Source organism: Plectrocnemia conspersa, unplaced genomic scaffold, assembly GCF_051122295.1.
Source record: "Plectrocnemia conspersa isolate PC_06_02 unplaced genomic scaffold, ASM5112229v1 ptg000003l, whole genome shotgun sequence".
Taxonomy (NCBI): domain Eukaryota; kingdom Metazoa; phylum Arthropoda; class Insecta; order Trichoptera; family Polycentropodidae; genus Plectrocnemia; species Plectrocnemia conspersa.
The window spans coordinates 11,521,137-11,540,998 of record NW_028277167.1 but is presented as its reverse complement, the minus strand read 5'-3'; the positions used below and the strand labels follow the sequence as shown (position 1 = coordinate 11,540,998).

At 28.3% G+C, this 19,862-nt stretch overlaps 1 protein-coding gene across 1 annotated transcript in view; it reads left to right on the top strand.

The window, feature by feature from the left end:
* The window catches only part of LOC148236591 (neprilysin-1-like), a 77,697-nt gene that overhangs the window by 49,400 nt on the left and 8,435 nt on the right, over positions 1-19,862 (top strand). Inside the window, exons 2-3 of the mRNA XM_088182124.1 lie at positions 1,378-1,422; positions 16,790-17,035. Coding sequence (XP_088038250.1) covers positions 1,378-1,422; positions 16,790-17,035 — 291 coding nt within the window. The remainder of the gene's footprint in view (positions 1-1,377; positions 1,423-16,789; positions 17,036-19,862) is intronic.

The window sequence follows — 19,862 nt, the reverse complement described above, 5'->3', positions numbered from 1 at the left end:
GTTTCAGCCAAATCTGCAACTTTTCTTCTGATAATGACTAAGGCTACATATACAACAAAAATATAGGGAAAAAATCCAGTAAAACATAAAACGTGCACTTGAATAATTTATTTACTAATAACTTAAACCAAATATTAAAATAAAATAAAAATCGTAAATTTTAAACACACATAAAATTGCTTTCGGCGTCACTGGAGTTTCTCTTAGTTAGCTGTTAAAATTAGGTTTCTTTGCAAATATAGAGGACAGAAAATCCATTTATTTTGATGGCTCTTTATGACAATTATGAGTAGTTACAACACAATATTATTAAATTAAATACATACGTTTTTTGGTAACCGTGTATTTTTAATATGCATATTATTTTTTGTTGCTTAAATTTATAGTATATTTAGTAAATATATTTTTTATAATTTTTAACAGACATTTTAACACGCTTATCCGCGTTTAATTGCAGTCGACGACAAAGTTTATTGCGCCAATAAACGCGTTAACGTTCAGCAACGACGTTCAACCGTTTGAACACAATTTACGATCAAACCGCAATAACGTAAAAATATACATTCAATATCAACAGGCTGTGTACACCCTAACCCAATTTAACACTTTGTACTCTGCTTTTTCTCATTTATTTATTTACCGAAAAAAAAACTAAATTACTTTTCAGTACCGCATTTAAATTGTAGCTCTTTATAAGTTGACAGTTCATTTATTTACCAATGTATTACATAATACATCCCTGAAATGATTATTTTTTATGTATTATAAGCGAAAGCTAAAAATATTGAATATCAACAGGCAGACAATAAAATTGAATCCGATTCAATCCGTCCGACCTGTTGATGCGGGCAAATGCGTGACACAGCCCCCTTGCTTTTTCCACTTTTCCATTTACGTTATTCGATTTGTAGACTCGATGTGGAAATTGTAACGAATTTACACGCCAAACGTGTTTTGCATACCGACGTTGTCAATCTTCTTTTTCTATCTCAAAAAGTCAATGATTCGATTGAGTCTTTCGCGTTATCAACTTTTGAGTTGTGATTCTCTTTTTATTGTAGATTGTATTGGATATTTTGTGGTGCGTAATGTGACAGTGCGTCATGATAAAAGTAATGCCTTTAAGCTTTATATGATATACTTTTTCCACCAAAGAAATTTGTAATTTTTGCCATTATTAATATTAGCATTTGAGAGATGTAGAAGGTGTAAACGAAGACGCTAATGATGTTTGCTCACGAGTCTTCATCTTACCGCTTACAAATATTTCATGTGGAAGAAGATGTGTTTTATTAATACCATATATTGTCCCACTGTCTCACATACCATTTATTTTGTTGCAATATCCTACTTTATATTTGTTTATTTTTGTTTCAGATAGAAGAAAAAATATGTGTCTATCGGAAGAATGTGTCAGAACATGTGAGTAATTTATATTATACATACTATGTTACGCCTAGAATATATAGTTTTCAGACATATATTTTTAAATAATATTCATTACTATTAATGCAGATATATAAATTAAATAAACGTTTATATAAGTAATACTTTAAAATTACCAAAAAAAATATTTTGATTTTAAATAAGCAAAATAAATAAAATGCGTAAAAATCGCGATTCGGTTTAATACATATTATTTTCAGTCTAATGAAACAGTTACTTATCAGAAACGAGGCAGTGTTATTAAACAAATCTTTTAATGTACAATATAAGTAACAAATTAAAACAAAATTGATAGTTTCTAATCTTAAAAAATAGTAGTAAAAATATGTCGTAACCTAAATGTCATTCCGTATATTTTTATATAAGAAAAAAATATTTACGTATTTATTGCATTCATATACATCGTCCACTTAGCCTTATCATATTTAATAAAACCATTCGTCTTAGAATATCGTATTGAACTTTGCATTTTAGACGTCATATATGAACCAATGTTCACGTAAAGAGGGAAGCGGTTGGTTTCTCGCTATTTTTATTTTCTGACGATGGTCTGAATAGCTCTATTGGTGCATGTTCGGATATTCTTGTGTTTTAAGTCGAGTGGAAGTTTTTGTCGAAATTAAATTCCGACTGGAAGTGCTGACGGAAGCGAATTCTGAATGAAAATAAATATATCCGCGTATATACATATATGCTTGATTTTACTCGTTCTCCCACTTTCATCGCAACTGCTAATTATGAAGATTTATAACAGATGGATTGCCAGAAATTTCGGTTAAGTCAAATAATTTTATCGAAAATAAAATTTTGTTGTAGTAGATATACTCAAATGCTTAGAAAAGTTAGTCTTTAGATGCAAGAAACAAATTTTAACTATTTTAGGAACAGATATTTATTTTATTTTATTTCAATTTTGCCCAATGCGTTACAATATGGTAAATATTTACGAACTGGGTAAGTCAATCAGACATACCTAATGAAAGACAAGCTAATTAATTACCAGATTGAAAGTCTGGAAATCAGTAAAATTACAATTTATAATCATATATTTCAATAACAGCGCATTTTTATAAATAAAAATTTGAGTCCGCTGTGGTGACTCGAGCCCGCGGCATTAGGAATTGCAGTCTAAATCTTACGGAGTACGCTTATTCGACCTTAAAATTTGAACCACTTTTTGTATATTTTTAAGCCTTCTTGCTGCAAATTTGGAAACTTTGCCTAGCATTTTGCATTCAACCCCGAACGGCTGTTTTTTTATTATATCTAAGATCGTCGCGTATAGGGATTCCAATCCCGGGCCAAAATTTTGATCCCGGGATTTCGTTATTGCAATTAGTCGATCCCGGGATAATTTTCGTGTTATTTTATCGATAAAAATAATTTAAAATGAATAATACAATATATTTTTACATCTGTTTTTTATAACGTACAATGTATAAAGTACGTATAATTTTAGTCTTGGACTTAAAATAGAAAATAATATAATAAAAATAAAAAAGGGAAGGTCTTATATATTCATTTGAGAAGAAAAAAATGAACTTTTGACAATGTATGTACATAGGTATGTACATTCATAGACACAATTAATTGAAAACATTATTTTGAATAAAACTCACGAAGTAATATCAAAGCATCAAGTGTTTTATCATTTAGCCTTGATCTGATTTTGGTTCCTAAGCAGCCTGCTGCTGAAAAAGCACGTTCAGACTCACAGCCTCAAAGATTCACAGATGACACGTGCAACTCGCGCAAGTTTGTACACGAAATATAACGATGTTGTCAATAATAATTCGATTGTGCTTGATAAATCAACCAATCCGAAAAATTCGGGATTATGTTTTATAATCCCGGGACTCATCGGGTATTGAAAATCGTTCGGGATCCCGGGATCCTGGGATTCGGGATCCCGGGATTGGAATCCCTAATCGCGTACAATATGCATCTGTGGACTTAACGAAGGCACTTGTCAGTGGATCGTAAAGACATAGTGGCATTTCATTTATGGCGCTTTTAACGCGAATATGGGCTTATGACTTATAAAACTTATGAGCATATTATAAAAGGACAAATTAATAGTCTTAAATATGCACAATAAAAGCAATAATATATTTAATTACAACATACTAAATAGTAACTTTAGAAACACCTGCATATTCCACGTGTAAACCGCGTGTTTTTAATTTATTCAACACTTTCACGTTGTATCGCCGTCAATTACTTAAAAGCTCTGATGTTACAAAATCCAAATACTTTTTAAATACAACATATAGAGAAACAATATTTAAAATATTAATATATATTAAAATATAAATAGGTAGATATGCATATTCTGAAATGCAAGAAACTATACGTTTAGTATGATCGTATCTGTCAATAAATTATTACAATAGGTTACCATTATTGGTTAAATCATTTATTAAAGATTTAACCAAAATTTAATTTTTAAGCCCATATTTTTGTTCAATTAATAAAACATATTTATAATTCGCTTATTTAATAAGTATTAAATTACGTACCCTTTATAAATAATTACTGCGATATCAGTTAATTGGAGATTAAAAAATGTTTGCTTGAATGAACCAAATTTGCTTTCCCTCTATAGAATATATTTAAAAAAATTTCTACTTACATCTATCTGAAATAAACTCTTAATATTATTATTAAACCTTAACTGAACCAATTAAAAACTACACTTCCATTATATTCATGTCATACATGATTTAGTTCATATATTATGAAACTATGAATTATTTTATAGTTAAGCCATATAACTTAATTAGTCATTTAATAAAAATCCTTCATTTATAATATTTTTCCTAATAAATATTATATAAATATTCTGATCTTTTTCTTACACGATAAACATTATAAATATTTTTGGTTACATTTAAATTATTAAAAATAACACATATCACATTAAACTTAATTTGCTTCATTTTAACGGAAAACTAAAATGCTTCCTTTAACTGCTTAATTTAACGCTTGAGATTATCTTTTCCCAAGCAAGTGTAACACAAACTTTTCGTGGTGGTTTATTGTTTCCATTTACACATTTTTATTGTAATGGTTTAATTTTCTTTAAGTAAATTTAGGCATTGGATATTTATATTATGTGAAATATTTTTTTGGTGCTATACAGCATATTGAAAATCGTATAATACATTTTTGATAATAATGTATCATTAAAGGTTTTGACAGATCATCGACTACATATATATACAATAAAAAGGCTTGAAAAACGCTGTTAGGATTGCTAATACTAAATGGCAAATTTTACAAAACTGTCTCGATCTAATAGTTCTTGCGAAATTGCGGTCCAAATAATATTCAATGACAAAAGCATATGTATAGATTACTTTTCATTTACGAGATTAAGGGATTACTTAAACACATACAAATAAAATAACTAAGACACCGATACATAATGAAATACGATATTTCACAAACAAAACAACATTTTCTGCAAAAAGCATATTCAAAAGATATCATTGCATATTGCGATACCATTGACATGGAATACACTCTTGTGAAACCATGTTCACACCATCGTATCTCACTCGCTCGCTATCCAATCGCACATACGCGTCAAGTTTCTCGTTTCTTAAAATAAACTACTGCAAAAACCGGGGTCAAAACTTTCAAAAAGGTCAATTCAAGCATGAATCGCTTTGAGGCTCATACACCTACACATACACAACACTTTATTGATGTCCTGTGACTTACTTTCGCATGGCCGAACACTCTTGTCACTACTGTTTCATCAGCTTTTGTAAATGTCTCTTGACGCGATACGATACGTATAACATTATTGTATACATAATATGTGTGAATATTTGTGTATTGCTTATATCCATAAATCAGAAAAAAACATTATTTTTTATTAATAAAGTAATGCATTGATAAATTATTTATTTTGTATTAAGCAAAAAATGAAATTTGTACTCACGTAGTTTTTTTCTTTATGAATATAAAAGCATGTTTATTTACAATTAAGCTCCTTTTCAAGGTTTCTTTGAGCTCAGTGTATTATTTAAGGCAACGCGTATTAAGATATTTTTTTTATAAAATAATAATATTTATAAATTTAATAAAAAATATATATATTAAATTATCAATATTATTGAAGTGAACTTTTAAAGATTCAACGTGACTGCTTGACTGGATCAGATCTAACGATCGAAGTAAAAGCGGTTACTGTTCTAGACGTAAACTCTGCTAGATCTGATTTTCGAATTCGAATCGAAATGGGATAGTGAAAGTTTTAGGAGTAGAAGTTGAAGTTTGAAACGGAAGTGAATTTTCTATGGCAACTTACGGTTTATATACGATTTCGGATTTCCTCGACCTGCAGGAGGATTTAAATTTTTTATGGATGTCATAAAATGTCACACAATATCATTGATGAAAATATATTAGACAGCCATTCCTTTACTAACGAACTTAGTGTTTTTGTGACATTGCAAATCGCTATTTTAAAAATAAATTAGTTTTGCCCACTGAGTCAATGTAACATTAATACAATTAAAATATATGTCTAGTGTTAAAAACTAAATTATACACATAAAAATAAATAGCTATGGATTATATGATCTCAGTAAAATTCCATCTCAAGAAAAAGTAGTAAATAACTCAAAAAAAAATTGGAAATAAAAGTTCGGAAACTTTTTTAACAACCTACGTATGTCTGATTTTTTTGCTAGATTTATTCAGATTTTTAAAGCATCTCAGAGAATTTTTGTGAAGCTTTCGAAGCTCCACTAAAGTCGTAGGATTTTTTATCGTGCAAAGATGATTTCCCATGGGAGCGAATTGCTTGCGTTTTTTTGACCGAAACTTCGATACACACTTTTTGATTACAACATCACATTTGTATTATATCAATAAAATTCAATATTATTCTGAGACGTGTCAAATGTATTTTTATTTGGCACGCATCTCTATAAAGAGACAATAAAACTGTACCTTTATATTGTACAACTTTTCGCATTTAATTAGCTTTACCATGCTCGCGCGGAACTTCTCCATTGATTCCGAGAGAAAGAGACAACTTTCTTCCAGTTTAATCTCGCAACTTTAGCTCTCGGTTGAAGTTGACAGTTTCCTTTTTCGATGAGAAATTTTCTCACAAGTGTTATACGTTGTTATGTATGTTTTAGTAGGTCATGTCGTGCGACGCCATAGTGTAGTGTGTCATGAATGCAAATGTGCATTTCGTCCTTTGTCCTTCAGTTAAGGAAACACTTGATTTAATAAAGGAGGTTATCTCACATCTTCTACCCGGGTGCATTAACGTCATATTTATTTATATGTATAGCCAGTTAGGACCAATAAAAATATAATAAGGACTGAAAGGAACATGACGAAGCTGTTATGTGTAAACTTATTAAACGACGCTATTAAGAAAAATGCAAACATATATTATATGTTAGAGTAGCTTAGTTTGCTTTCATCATTTTTAAGCTCTTCAAATGTTTAATTATTTTTTGCAATTTTTTTTTTTTTAAATAAAGTGAAATTTAGATAATAAATAAAAAGTCTAAAAGTTTTTGTTATGTCGATTAATTATAAAATCGATTTTTTATAATTATGATATTTTTATATTTATTCCGTCAGTTAAATTATGTGTTATTCCAGGACCAGTATAATGAATTTTTATCAAATATTTTAATACGCTACTAATTTACTGCTTTGCTCAAATTGATAAAAACAATATTCGCTGGATGACAGGCTTTATAAATACCCACGAAGTTGCAGTCTAAATTCGAGCCATTAAAAAAATTTCATGATAATTTTATAATCCACCACTTTCACTGTTCCATCGATGAAGTGCATACCTTCCATTCCGAAATATAAGAAGCATCCCCATATTATCTAGCTCTCTGTATTTCACACAATTGCCTGAAGATATTTGTCGCTGTACTTTTACCATATTAACGATGAACATAATGCATTTTATCTGACCCATACAAATTAATTTTACTCTTATCAAAGAACGTCACTATTCTTCAATCTGAAACAGTCCAGCTTTTATCTCGATTGTTTTTTTTTTTGCAAATATGCGACTAGTTATAAATGTCGCAAATACTCACTGCTCACGAAAATCACAAAGTTTAACGCAATTAATTGCTCACATTTCGATTTTTTTTTTTTTAATTTGTATTTAGATAACATAATTGCCAAATACAATAACATCGCATTTTTACTCTATTTAGATTATATTTTTTATAAACATTTTCACCATAAAAGCTGAAAGTTTACGAAATAACCACTCGAAAAACAATAAAAATATACCAATTAATAAAAATCCTAGCAAGAATTTAAGAAATATCTTATCTAATTTTTTGTTAATTTTGTTAGAAGCTGTCTAGTTTTTTTACCACAGCTTGTTTTATATACTCCTATGCTTTACTTTTGAGATGAAATAAAGTATGGATTTACCTTCTTCAAATATACAATAGAATGTAAATTTTATATATTAAAATGGCAATACATATTGCACAGTAAATTATGTTTTGCGTTTCTTAAAACTGTATATGAATAATATAATATAAACATGAGAATATGTGTGAGTTTTTACGAAAAAAGGAAATTGGATGAAATTTTATCATACACATGCCCTCATACATACATGTTGTCCCTTCTTAATAAACGCATGTTTATTCTACGCAAACTCAATTTGACACAATTTGTGCTGGAGGCCAACTTTTTCATCCTTTTTGTTGACAATTTTACGACGTCTTTGTCGTTTGCCTTTTCAAATATTTATGTTAGTTAACCAATAGAAAAAAATCCTAAACACACGCGTAATTTCTTCGAAAAGTTTTCCGTATTTTCAAGAATGGAATATCTGGGGCGGAATTTGGAATACGTGTGATATGAATAATGATCGAGGGTTTTTCTCAGACGTCTCGTTATTCAGAGCAGATACCTTTTCTATTTAAGTACTTGATATAAATTATTAAAATTACTATCTCAAAAAATATAAGTCTGGAATTAATATTAAATATGACTATTTTTAGGGTTTTTGTGCTATCTATATATACACGTAAAGCAAATAAGACCACAAGATTCGTTGAAAGAGCTGTAAAAAGTATTATATTTTTATTCTTATTATCTGTAACGGAAAAGCGTTTTAGCGACTTGCCTAAAAGGAATGTTCAGGATAAAAGAGCAAGCAAGTAATAATTAACTGTATATATATATAGAGCAGAAATAACGAAATAGTGTGTGCGCTTCTACATACTCGTTATTCAAACGACAGATAGATATTTTTGTGCAAGTAGAGAAACTTAGTGTATCGATAATAATGAAAAAAATCGGCAATATAAATAGTAGATTGTACAAGAAAAATAAAAGTATAAGCCGTAACATTCCCATACCGAAGTAACTTTCACTTGAACTTCCACTTCACTTTGCACAACTTGAATACGCGAGGCTTGAACTTATATCCAGCAAAGTTTACGCTGAATCGACACAGCCCTTCGAAGTTTAGAGAAAGCAGCTTTAATTTTAACTAAGCTCGCATTTTTTTCGTAAAATTTCAATCTAAATCAGGTATTTTAAAATAGCTCTACAGCGATCACAGACAAGATTCAATATTGAATATATTTTTAAAAAATACGTTTGATAAATTTTGAAAAATACAAAAAATATTAAAATAAGCTTTTAATGAGTACTTTTCCAAAACAAAAAACTGCCATATAATAACAATACTTATTTATTTTTAATATTAATATAAATACGTTGGCACTTGAACATTCGTTAGAGTTTTCGCTAATCCAATATTTATTTAATTATTAATTAAAATTTAACTGCTGTTTCCGATATGGGGTTAAGCGTTAAATTATTACGATTTTAAGGTATACGCAATCATCATTTAATTACGCGGTTGTAAAACGGTGGTTTTCTTATATAATTTGGTACGAGAGATGGTTTAGTGTTTAGTGTTCGAGATTGTGATATGGGCCATGAGTAATTAATGTCATATTCAAATTTGTGGAAATGTGCCCATGTCAGCGACATGGTGCTCTTATCCTAAAAGCGGTTTACAGATCTGCTGATGGATGACTATCTCCACTCTCGCTCGTTCCATTATCCTAAATATCCATAAATATCTCGTGTATTTATATAAATGTATATGGATAATATATACACCTCTATACACAGAAAATAAATTTATATCTGAATTTTATCTTAGAAAATTAAATATAGAGTTATTGAATTAGCCATATATAGTAATTAATACGGAATAAAAAAATTTAGCTATAAAGCATTTATGCTTTAAAATCTACATTTTGCATTATTGCGTAGAATCCTCTCAATTTATGCACGAATGAACTTTAGTTAAATGTGAAAGTCGAAATCGTATGTTGGAGTTGTATCTATATTATATTAAAATAAAATATTTTTTAATTTTAATTTACTAAAATAACACAGCAATAATTTTGATTGTAAAATTACACGCTGACTGCTACAACCGTTTTTCAACACTTGTTTTAACCAAATTGATATTAATTACTTATAAATGATTGATTGTGATAAACGATGGTACTTTACACGAGTAAAATTTTCAGTAAAAAAATCGTTATTTCGGGTTTTGAGGCCGAAGGGGTGTGAGTTTGCAGCCATAATAGACGCCGCAAAAATCTGGTATCAGTTTATTATTAAGTTGTACAATTTACCAAAGCGAGATGTAAATATTTTTTAGACTGAGCACTGGTTGAGAAGTGATGTTTTCTGGATGAACCGCTGAGGTTGTTGTTTATCTGTTTTTTTGCCGTCTATAATCATGTGGTCATCTGCTTTCAATACGGGTGATCGTCTTTGATAATTTAGGCTTAAATTGCTTGATCGTCTCCCAATGGGATAAAGTGTTAGATCTTTTATACTTTTGATTCGAGACGTCTCTGACAAATTATAGATGCAGAAATCGGTTGGTCAATTGCATCGCTTGCTTATTCGACGCCTTGAAATAGTGAAACTGCATGGTGAACACGTTCCGAATGTCATTTATGCGAAGGATAGATTACAATAGCGGTTATTACGCTGGATAGACGCATTGAGAGGTGTTTCAATGGTTCTTAACGAGCGGTAAACGGGCGAATGCTGAGAGAGAGATTAAATCTACAATAAGTATAGTATATGTTAATGTGGTGATTAGTATTCTTCTATTTTAGTAAAGCCTTTTATCAAAAGAGTTGGTATTTCCTTTTCTTAAGTTCGAAATTGTCGTTTGAATGACCTTAGCATTGAGTGGTCTCAAATATGTATTCATTATTGTATCGTATTTATTTTATTTTTAGAGGTTTAAAATTGGCTTTAAATGAGCTAAAATGTATAGTGTATCATAATCCATATCAGGATTGCCCAATATGTATATGAAACGAATGAATTGAATGATTACCAAATATTTTTTTAGTTGACCTAATATTAAAAAATCGAATAACATTTTTTTCCTTTTAATTACTTTTTTCTAAAGAATGTAAAATTTTCGAAATATCTTATATATAATTGTTCTAAGCCGCCGCCGTCGCTTCCGGACGCGCATAACTTTCAATGAAACATTCTCCGTTCAATTCTATACTCTGTAAATCGTATCGCTTTGTATTAACAGTGTGTAACAATACACGTAAACAAAGGAAATATATTTAATTATAATAATAAATAATAATAAAAATTAAAATTGAATTTGTTCCGATTGATTTTCGAGCCGCCGGTAATGCGTTCTGTTGTTTCGACCAATCAAAAATAAGCATTCAAATATTCAAATAGCGTCGACCAATGAAAAATAAGCATTCAAATTCAAATAGATAGTACCGTGACAACACTTTTAAATAATTATTATTTAATAATAAAATTTTGTTACGCGACAATAATTTTCATTAATTCGTCATTTGACTGAATAAAAATGAAATATATACATAATGTGTCGAGGATTAGAAGAATACATTGATTAAACTAGATAAACAATCATAAAATAATCTTCGTAGTGAAATTTTCAAATTTTGAATTCCCGGCGACGGGCTCCGAGGCCTAAAAGTGAGTTTTTGCTTTTATAAATAATCGGATTGCAAATTAACTAGGTGTGTTATAACTATGAAAATTAAATATATACATAATGTGTTGAGGATAAGAAGAATACATTGATTAAATTAGATAAGCAATCATAAAACAATCTTTGTAATGAAATCTTCAAATTTTGAAATCCCGTCGCCGGGCTCCGAGGCCGAAAAGTGAGTTTTACTTTTATATTACATAAACATTATCATTGCTTTCCGATTTAATACACATATACGTGAGATTTTAAGAATTTTAAATTAACCAGTTATGTTTTAAACATGAACGTGTAATATATCCTTAGTATGCGAGGATTGAAAGTTAATGTCGATCAAATCGGCGCTGTCGGACAGCTTATAAATGTGTAGTTTCTTGGATGTTATCTAATAAACGACATTTTACAATGATTATAAATATGTGATTGCATACCTGGAATAATCGATAGCCAAAATATCTAAGAGTGGGTTATTTTTAATTCCGATGTGGCAAAATATGTACAATTTTTGTTCTGTGCCATCATTCCTCTTTCTGAATAGCCAAATTTAAGATATTCAGTTACATCAAACTTATGTAGTATGTTCTTTATAAAAAGATAATACTTGCTGACGGTGACTTCAACATGAGAAGATTAACTCTTTGTTTATATATACCAATTCTACGTTGTAGCCATATAGGTCATCAAATTGTTCCATCACTGCTTCTGAAAAGTAATTAAAAAATTATAAGAGTAAACATTGAACACATTATTACTACTATTATAATCCATAAATTAAATTTGAACGACAAACGAAGAACAAAATTAACGGAAATTACTGTTGAGGATTAAACACGTAGATTGACATATCTTCATCTTCTTCAAAATAGTCGCAATATGTCATACATTAATTATTTGCCATACGTAAATGTTATTAGATCTTTCATTGATTCTGAAAATTGACTGTAAACGATACTATATATTGGGTAAAAAGTAACTTTTTGTTTACACTAATATGAGATTTTTCATTATTACTACCATTGTAATATGTTTAATTAACTTTGGCATGTATATCTTCAATTGCCAAATCACTGCTGTTTGTCTTTTAATATTAGATCCTAGAAAGTCAATAGTAATTTTGTTAGAATAACCGTGATATAGTATTCATATAACCAAACACTTACTGGCACACTCATAATTGATAATTTCGATTATAAAGTCTATAATTCCAATGGTAAATCACTTTGAATCATCTACAATTGTAACTTTTTAAGAAAAATGCTGTGATTATAACATATTTCACTGTTTATTTAATCGCACTAAGCTGTATCCCGGCGCGCGCTTGACCGACGACAGAAGAACTGTCACATATAAGAAATTCCGGGGAATACCGTTTATGGTATTTCCCCGGCACGCTTGAGAACGAACTACGAAATTGATTTTATCGATTTAAATTGTAAAACACTTATCAATATATGTATAAAAATCATCAAATTATAAAAAAAATATTTTTTTTAAATATGTTTAGTTTATACGGTATTTAAAATATAATATAAATAATGTAAATTTTTTATTAGCTTCTCTTAACAGAAAAAATGTGTACTTACATTTTGGCGAACGTTGCCAATTTAAAGTAATAGTTTTTAGAGAATTTTTAAAATTTCCTTTGAAAAAATATTTTCAACAAAAAGGGGCAAAGTTTAAAAATAAGTACTATTCGATAACAACCAACTACTAAACACATAGTGTTGCAAAAATCCTTCTTACTGACACCTTTGAAAGGAAACTACACAAAATTGTATATCACTAATTTTAATATTTTTTAAATTATAAAGTTTCAGAATAAAATTTCAAGATTTATTCAAAATATTTTTTTCAACTTTAAAAATATTTTTTATTTTATTATGGATTTTAAATATTCTTTATTTATTATGGATTTTAAATATGTTTATTTTATTATTAATTTTAAATAATGTGAAAACTTTTTGCATTTATTAATTATTAAAATATATAATACTGCGCAGAAAAAACATTTACTTTAAAAAATATATCAATCAAAATAAGTCAAAGTATTTTTTATTAAAGATAGACAAAGGTCGCAAAATTATTAATATTTTTAAAACGCATTTTTGGTCTAAAGTAACATATTAGGTGCTTGATATTTTCAGTTTATTATATCTTTCTAATTGCCTTTTATATTTACACATAAAACGTATAAACAACTTTTTTTAATTATAAAGTAACTTATGGTGTAACTAAAAAACGCTCTTATTACTAAAATTTTAATTTATGATAAAATTGTGTTATATGCATCGTTAAAACGGGCCGCGAATTCCCAAAACACTCGGGTTTGAACGCCATAGTGACGTCACGATGATGTTTTACGCCGGCGTCAAAATCAGTTCCACAAATACTCACAGGCGTCGCTTCATACGTCGCTGCGATCGCGGGATCGGTTAGTCATAGATTGGATGATTCTGGACAATTACAAAATATACCGAAATGAGAACAAATCAATACAATATCATTAAAAAAAGGTTAGGTTGTTTGGTTCTATAGTGAAGGTCGGCGCGAGCGGTAGCGAGGCGAAATAATGAAATTCCAGTATAACGAATTTTTAATTTGTCCCCGAAAAACTTTCATGCAAAATGTTTTCATTGTAATGAAGACTAATCTCAGCATAACAAAATATTTTGCTCCGAATTTAAGAATGACGTTATAACTTGACAAAATATTTCTAAGAATTCAGTTCATCATTGACTTGGGGTGTGCCAGATGTGTTCAAAAGCGACATTACAGGTGTTTCGTTGACCCTCAAACTTTTTTTATACAACATTTTTTCACAAATTTTATTGTGTTTCATACATTTTCCTTAAACAAGGACAAAAACGATCTGTCAACCTTATAAGAGGTTATTTTGATGCTGTAGTAATATAGTAATTAAAAATATATCATCTTCCTTACATTAAATATAACGAATTTTCAGTACACCAAAATTTATTCATTGGTTTCGTGAGCTTCGCTGTATTGAAATTTCATAGTACAATTTTTAATTTATTATTATCTAGCCAAGTTTTAAACCTATTCATAAATGATATACAATATTTAGATTAATCATTAAATATCTAAGTTTCAATATAACGATAAAATCTAACGTTGTAAATCTAATAAATAATATAAAATGTTTTCTTCTGGAAATATTTAGTCAAGTTGTAAACCTATTTTTAAATGAATTGAAAATGTTAAGTAGTTTTTATAGATTGAACTATTTTGTCTATCATTGAAAATCTTAAATAGTAATGACCAATTTGAACCATTAAATTTTAAAAAATATTTAAAAAAATCAGAACGAAGCAAAAATTATATTTAAAACCCAAAAAGTTGAGGGCCCGGTATTCGCACACTCGCTAGCTATCGGTACCTCACGATAGTGAGGTACCGACAGCTAGTATTAAATAAATGCAGCTAATATATTAAAATACACTATAATTAGTAAAACTGAAAAATTATATATTAAAATTGAGACAAAGAATTTTGCTGTTTTTATGTTTTTAAAAGTTCATAATTATAATCCAGAGCCTTAGAATATATTTTCACATTAATAATTATTAACATTTCTCCCTCCAATGCTGTTTATTAATTAATTACATATAAATACTGCGCGTGATTTAAACTAAATTTTATCTGATGAGAACAAAAATAATTTTAAAAATTTAACTTTCGATAATACAATTTTAAATTAAATTTTATTTCAAAATATAGTTAATTTAAATATTTTACAACTAGTTTTGGTAAGTTTTTTTAGTATTGGGTATTTTTGATTGAATGTTGTTCTTAAGATTCTAGATTTATAAATGTATCTGCGTTTGTAAGTAGCATCATGTAAGTTTGTTGAATAAAATTAGGAAACTAATTTATAAAAAAAACACACACAGAAATAATAATTTAGAGCTTCTTTTAATCCAACAGATCATAAAAACTAGCTTGCTATAAAATGTATTTGTTAAGGGGTTTAAATGAGTCATAAACTATGGTTTGCGAAGTAAGTAATAAAATATATTTATAGCACACACTAAAAACATTTCCAAGACACTTTGGTCCAATTTAAGATGAATTTTATTATTGTCCCTTTGCTATTTTTTTTATTATGCCGACTAAATAAATGCATTAATACTTCATTATAGCGTTATCTGTTGTTATTAAGAATCGATTTCCATAATTTCATCATTTATTTTGTAAGATGATCTTTTTCCATTCAAAATCCTAATCTAATTGTACAATCTAGATTGCTTTGGCGTATCTAAATCTAAATGTTTATTAATGTTTATTAACACAAAGGAGGCCGATAGATAAGAGATACACGCAATCGATTTTAGCGTTATCTTCGTCGAAATCATAGCAAGAACGCGCTCGTTCATGAGCGCAATCTCGAGGGTCCAAGCTAGAGAGACCTTTGTAGGAAAATACAACCGGATGCAATGGCGTGTTTTCTCGCAAGTGCTCCCCAAGGAGAAACGAGTCAAGAATAAAGAATGAACCGAGTGGAAAGCATTCTTCAAGTGTGATAAATAAGGGTTGAGACTGTCGGATGCTGAAAAACGACGCTCTGCGTCGCAGGAGATTGAAAATTGTAACCGCGATTCAATCATCTTCCGAGATTTAAGATAAATATATGTATACAGTGTATTTCATTTACATAATATATTCAGCGGAACAAGTCGTTTTACCTTTTTTTTTCAATAATATTTATTATGGATATTTTTATCATAAAGCGACTTAAAAATAGCTTATTTTCAAAGTACAATAGATATTTATTTTATAAAAATAAATAAATCATAAAGCTACTTTTTCATCGGACGTTAAAAAAATCATAAAATGTCACAACTTATACATTAACATATAAGATGACACAATTAGATTTAATTTGTTCTTAGTAAATATTATTATGCATAGATAGATTTACATTTTAACATACCAATTGCTTTATTTATATATATTTTTTTTAAATTAATAAACACATTTTGGAACCAAATAAACCCGTTTCCAGGTTGACATTATTGTATATAACTTTAATTGAAATTTATGCACGAGTTTGTGTACCGATCGAGTTTTCCAAGCCAACTAAACTAACTAAAAGCGCTTGCCGGTCTAGTAATTCGATAAAGTGGCTGTTTTCGGCAAACAGTGTGTCAGTCTGACACCCGCGCGATAACGAGCCGAAATTCGCTGATGAAGTCCTCTCGCTTTTGCTCAACTTTTCAACGACATATTTGCATAAGATTCAGATTATTCATGAGATGTTTTTTACAGCCGCTTCGCTGATGGCAGCCATGGACCAGACGGCGGATCCTTGCACGGACTTCTTCCAATTCGCCTGCGGGACGTGGAACAAGAAACACGTGATACCGGAAGACAAGTCTTCGATCAGCACATTCGAAGTGCTGGCCGATCAGCTGCAGGTCATTCTGAAAGACGTCTTGGAAGAACCAGTAGACACGAACGACAGCGAAGCCACTACCAAGGCCAAGATATTTTACAAATCTTGTATGGATATGCGTAAGTAATTTATCATAATATTTCTGATGCTAAAAAAAATTACAACACTCATTACAAAATTATACGCCCCAGAAAATAATAATATTCTCCATTATCAACAGTCAACCGAAATTATTTCTGACACATTGGCCACGTAGAATTATCCCTCGTCCCTTCTAGTTTACCCATCTGTTCGTTAACAGCTTCAGACATGATCGCCTTTCGTACAAATTGGCCAATCAAGCGAGCGTACACAAAGTACGATATTATTAGGGATGTGCCAAATGATGATTCAAAGGATGCGAATTAGAAAGGCAAATATTATCCGGTACATGAGAATTGGCATCTGCGGATAAGAAATCAAGGACAGCTATGTTATTTGTTCAAAGTAGTGACCCACCTAACCTTTTTGAAGTGCTCCTTTATCCCATTTCTGAGCACTTAATAAAAATATAATTAAACCTAGTAAAAATAAACGAAACGTGAAAGCGTATAAAATAATACATATAGAAAATTATAAGAATATTGAAAGAAAGCTCATTCGTTATTACATCACTCAGTTGGTACTTTATATATAGATATATATTTTATTGTGTGTTCCTCATTTTCTTTAAATTCACGGGATGAATTGTTTTTTAATGTTTACACGACGTTTCACAAAAAAAATGTATTCAACATTATTTAGTGATATTATGTCCCTTGCACTTTTTTGTAGTGACACAATATTTTTTAATTGTAAAATTAAACAAATTTATTGTGTTAACTACTATGTGTTGGTAAAATTGGTAAAAATATAAATTTTATATTTTATGTTAATATGTCAGTTTTAAGGACCTTTAATAACAAAATCAAAAAATATTTTTTTTTCTTGTTAAAATGTATGGAAATATTAATTTTGTTAATGTATATAGATTAATTTTTGTAATATAAAATTAAGCATTATTACCAGTTCAACGAAAACAACAAAATATTAATGATTTCTATCAATGTATAAGCGATGCATCGTTTTAAAATATTTCGGTATTTTATTTTATTTTTATCGTTAATATTTTACGAAATGCATCAATAAAAAGTGCTTAAAAATTTTTATTTAATCAGAAGTTATATATAACTAATTAATGCTACAGATTAAAGAAAAACATTAAGATGTTTAAAAATTTTTCGACATCTCGTGAAAAATTAATAATACAAATAAAGATGAATCTCATTTAAATTTATGTTACGAAAAAAAGAATATAATAGATCAACTAAAGTTTTAAGATAATAATAGTTTTACCTATGATAAATGGAGTAGTACTTTAAATATATTTTTATATTAATAAGTTTTCGCAAATTTGTACATATCGGCTTATATTACAAATATATTTAATAATACACTTATTCACTTTATAATAACGTATAGTATTAAATTTATATTGTAAGGTAAAAGGAAATGAGCACAATAAATTTATTTGTGCCCAAATGTAAACCTTTAGTACCTTTTAAATACCTGTTCTATTGCTTACATAGTATTTTTTTTACTATTATGGTAAAAAATCCGTATCTAATTAAAATAAGAAAACCAATTAGTATTTACAAATTTGGTTTTAATTTAAAATTACTCTTATCATTTTATTTTGTAATATTCATATTTTAATAAATTCAAAAAACTTTTTAATTAAACACTACAAAAACGTAATATCACCAAATATTGCTGAAAAACATTCTTAGCGAAACGTCGTGTGGATATTCGTATGAAAAATCCGTAAATATAAAACATATATACAAACTTAAATATTTGCTTATTTGATTGATGTTTAATCAACTTAAAAATGCTATTATTTTATTAAAAGAAATTTCTTTATTTTATTTTAATATCAAGATAAACTCTAAAGCACTATTTGAATTAAATATTTATATTCTTTGCACCAATCGTTTATCACTTTCATATCTTCCTCATTATTTTTATTTTATTTATTAAGCTAAAATCTAAATAATATACTTATTCACTTTAATCACTTTATTAATATTAACATATTATATTTAATATAAATTTTAACCTAAATGCAAATTAGCATAATAAATTTATTTTTTATGTTTTTAATATTTTTAAAGTAACTTATCTGTAGATAATTAGCTTTTTAGTGAAATAAAAAGACTAATTAATATGTACCTCTCAACACTAAACAATAATAATTATTGTGGCATTTATATTAATTTACACATTTGCGTTTAGCTAAGAATTATTCTAATTATTTAATTTGTAATATAAATATTTTTATATATTTAAGAAATTTTCTAACTAAACACATTTTGTGTGACTACAAAAACGTGTAAGAAAAAAAATATCACCAAATAATGCTAAACATGTTTTTAGCGAAACGTCGTGTGGACATTGGGTGGAAAATTCCGTAAAAATAAAAATATATATACCTAAATATTTTCAAATTTTTTGTTGATGTGTAATCAATTTAAAAATCTTACTATTTTATGAACTCTCTTTATTATATATCATATATATAATATTAAAAAAACGTATTATTTGTATTAATATTTTATATAACACAAATAATACTTTCAAGTTTATCTTTATTAAAAATATATTTTATTTAATTTAAAGTTTAAGCTAAATGCAAAAGAACATAATAAATTTATTTCTGTTCTTAACATTTTTTAAGTAACTCATCTTATATTTCCACACTTAAATTAAAATAATTTATTTTCTAGTTCCTATATAGTATTCTTTACTATTATGGTAAAAACATAAAATCTGAATTAAACAAAAAGACTATTATGTACCTCACTAAACCATTTTAATTATTGTAACATTTTTAATATCGATGGTTCTAAGTATAAATTTGCTAACTCC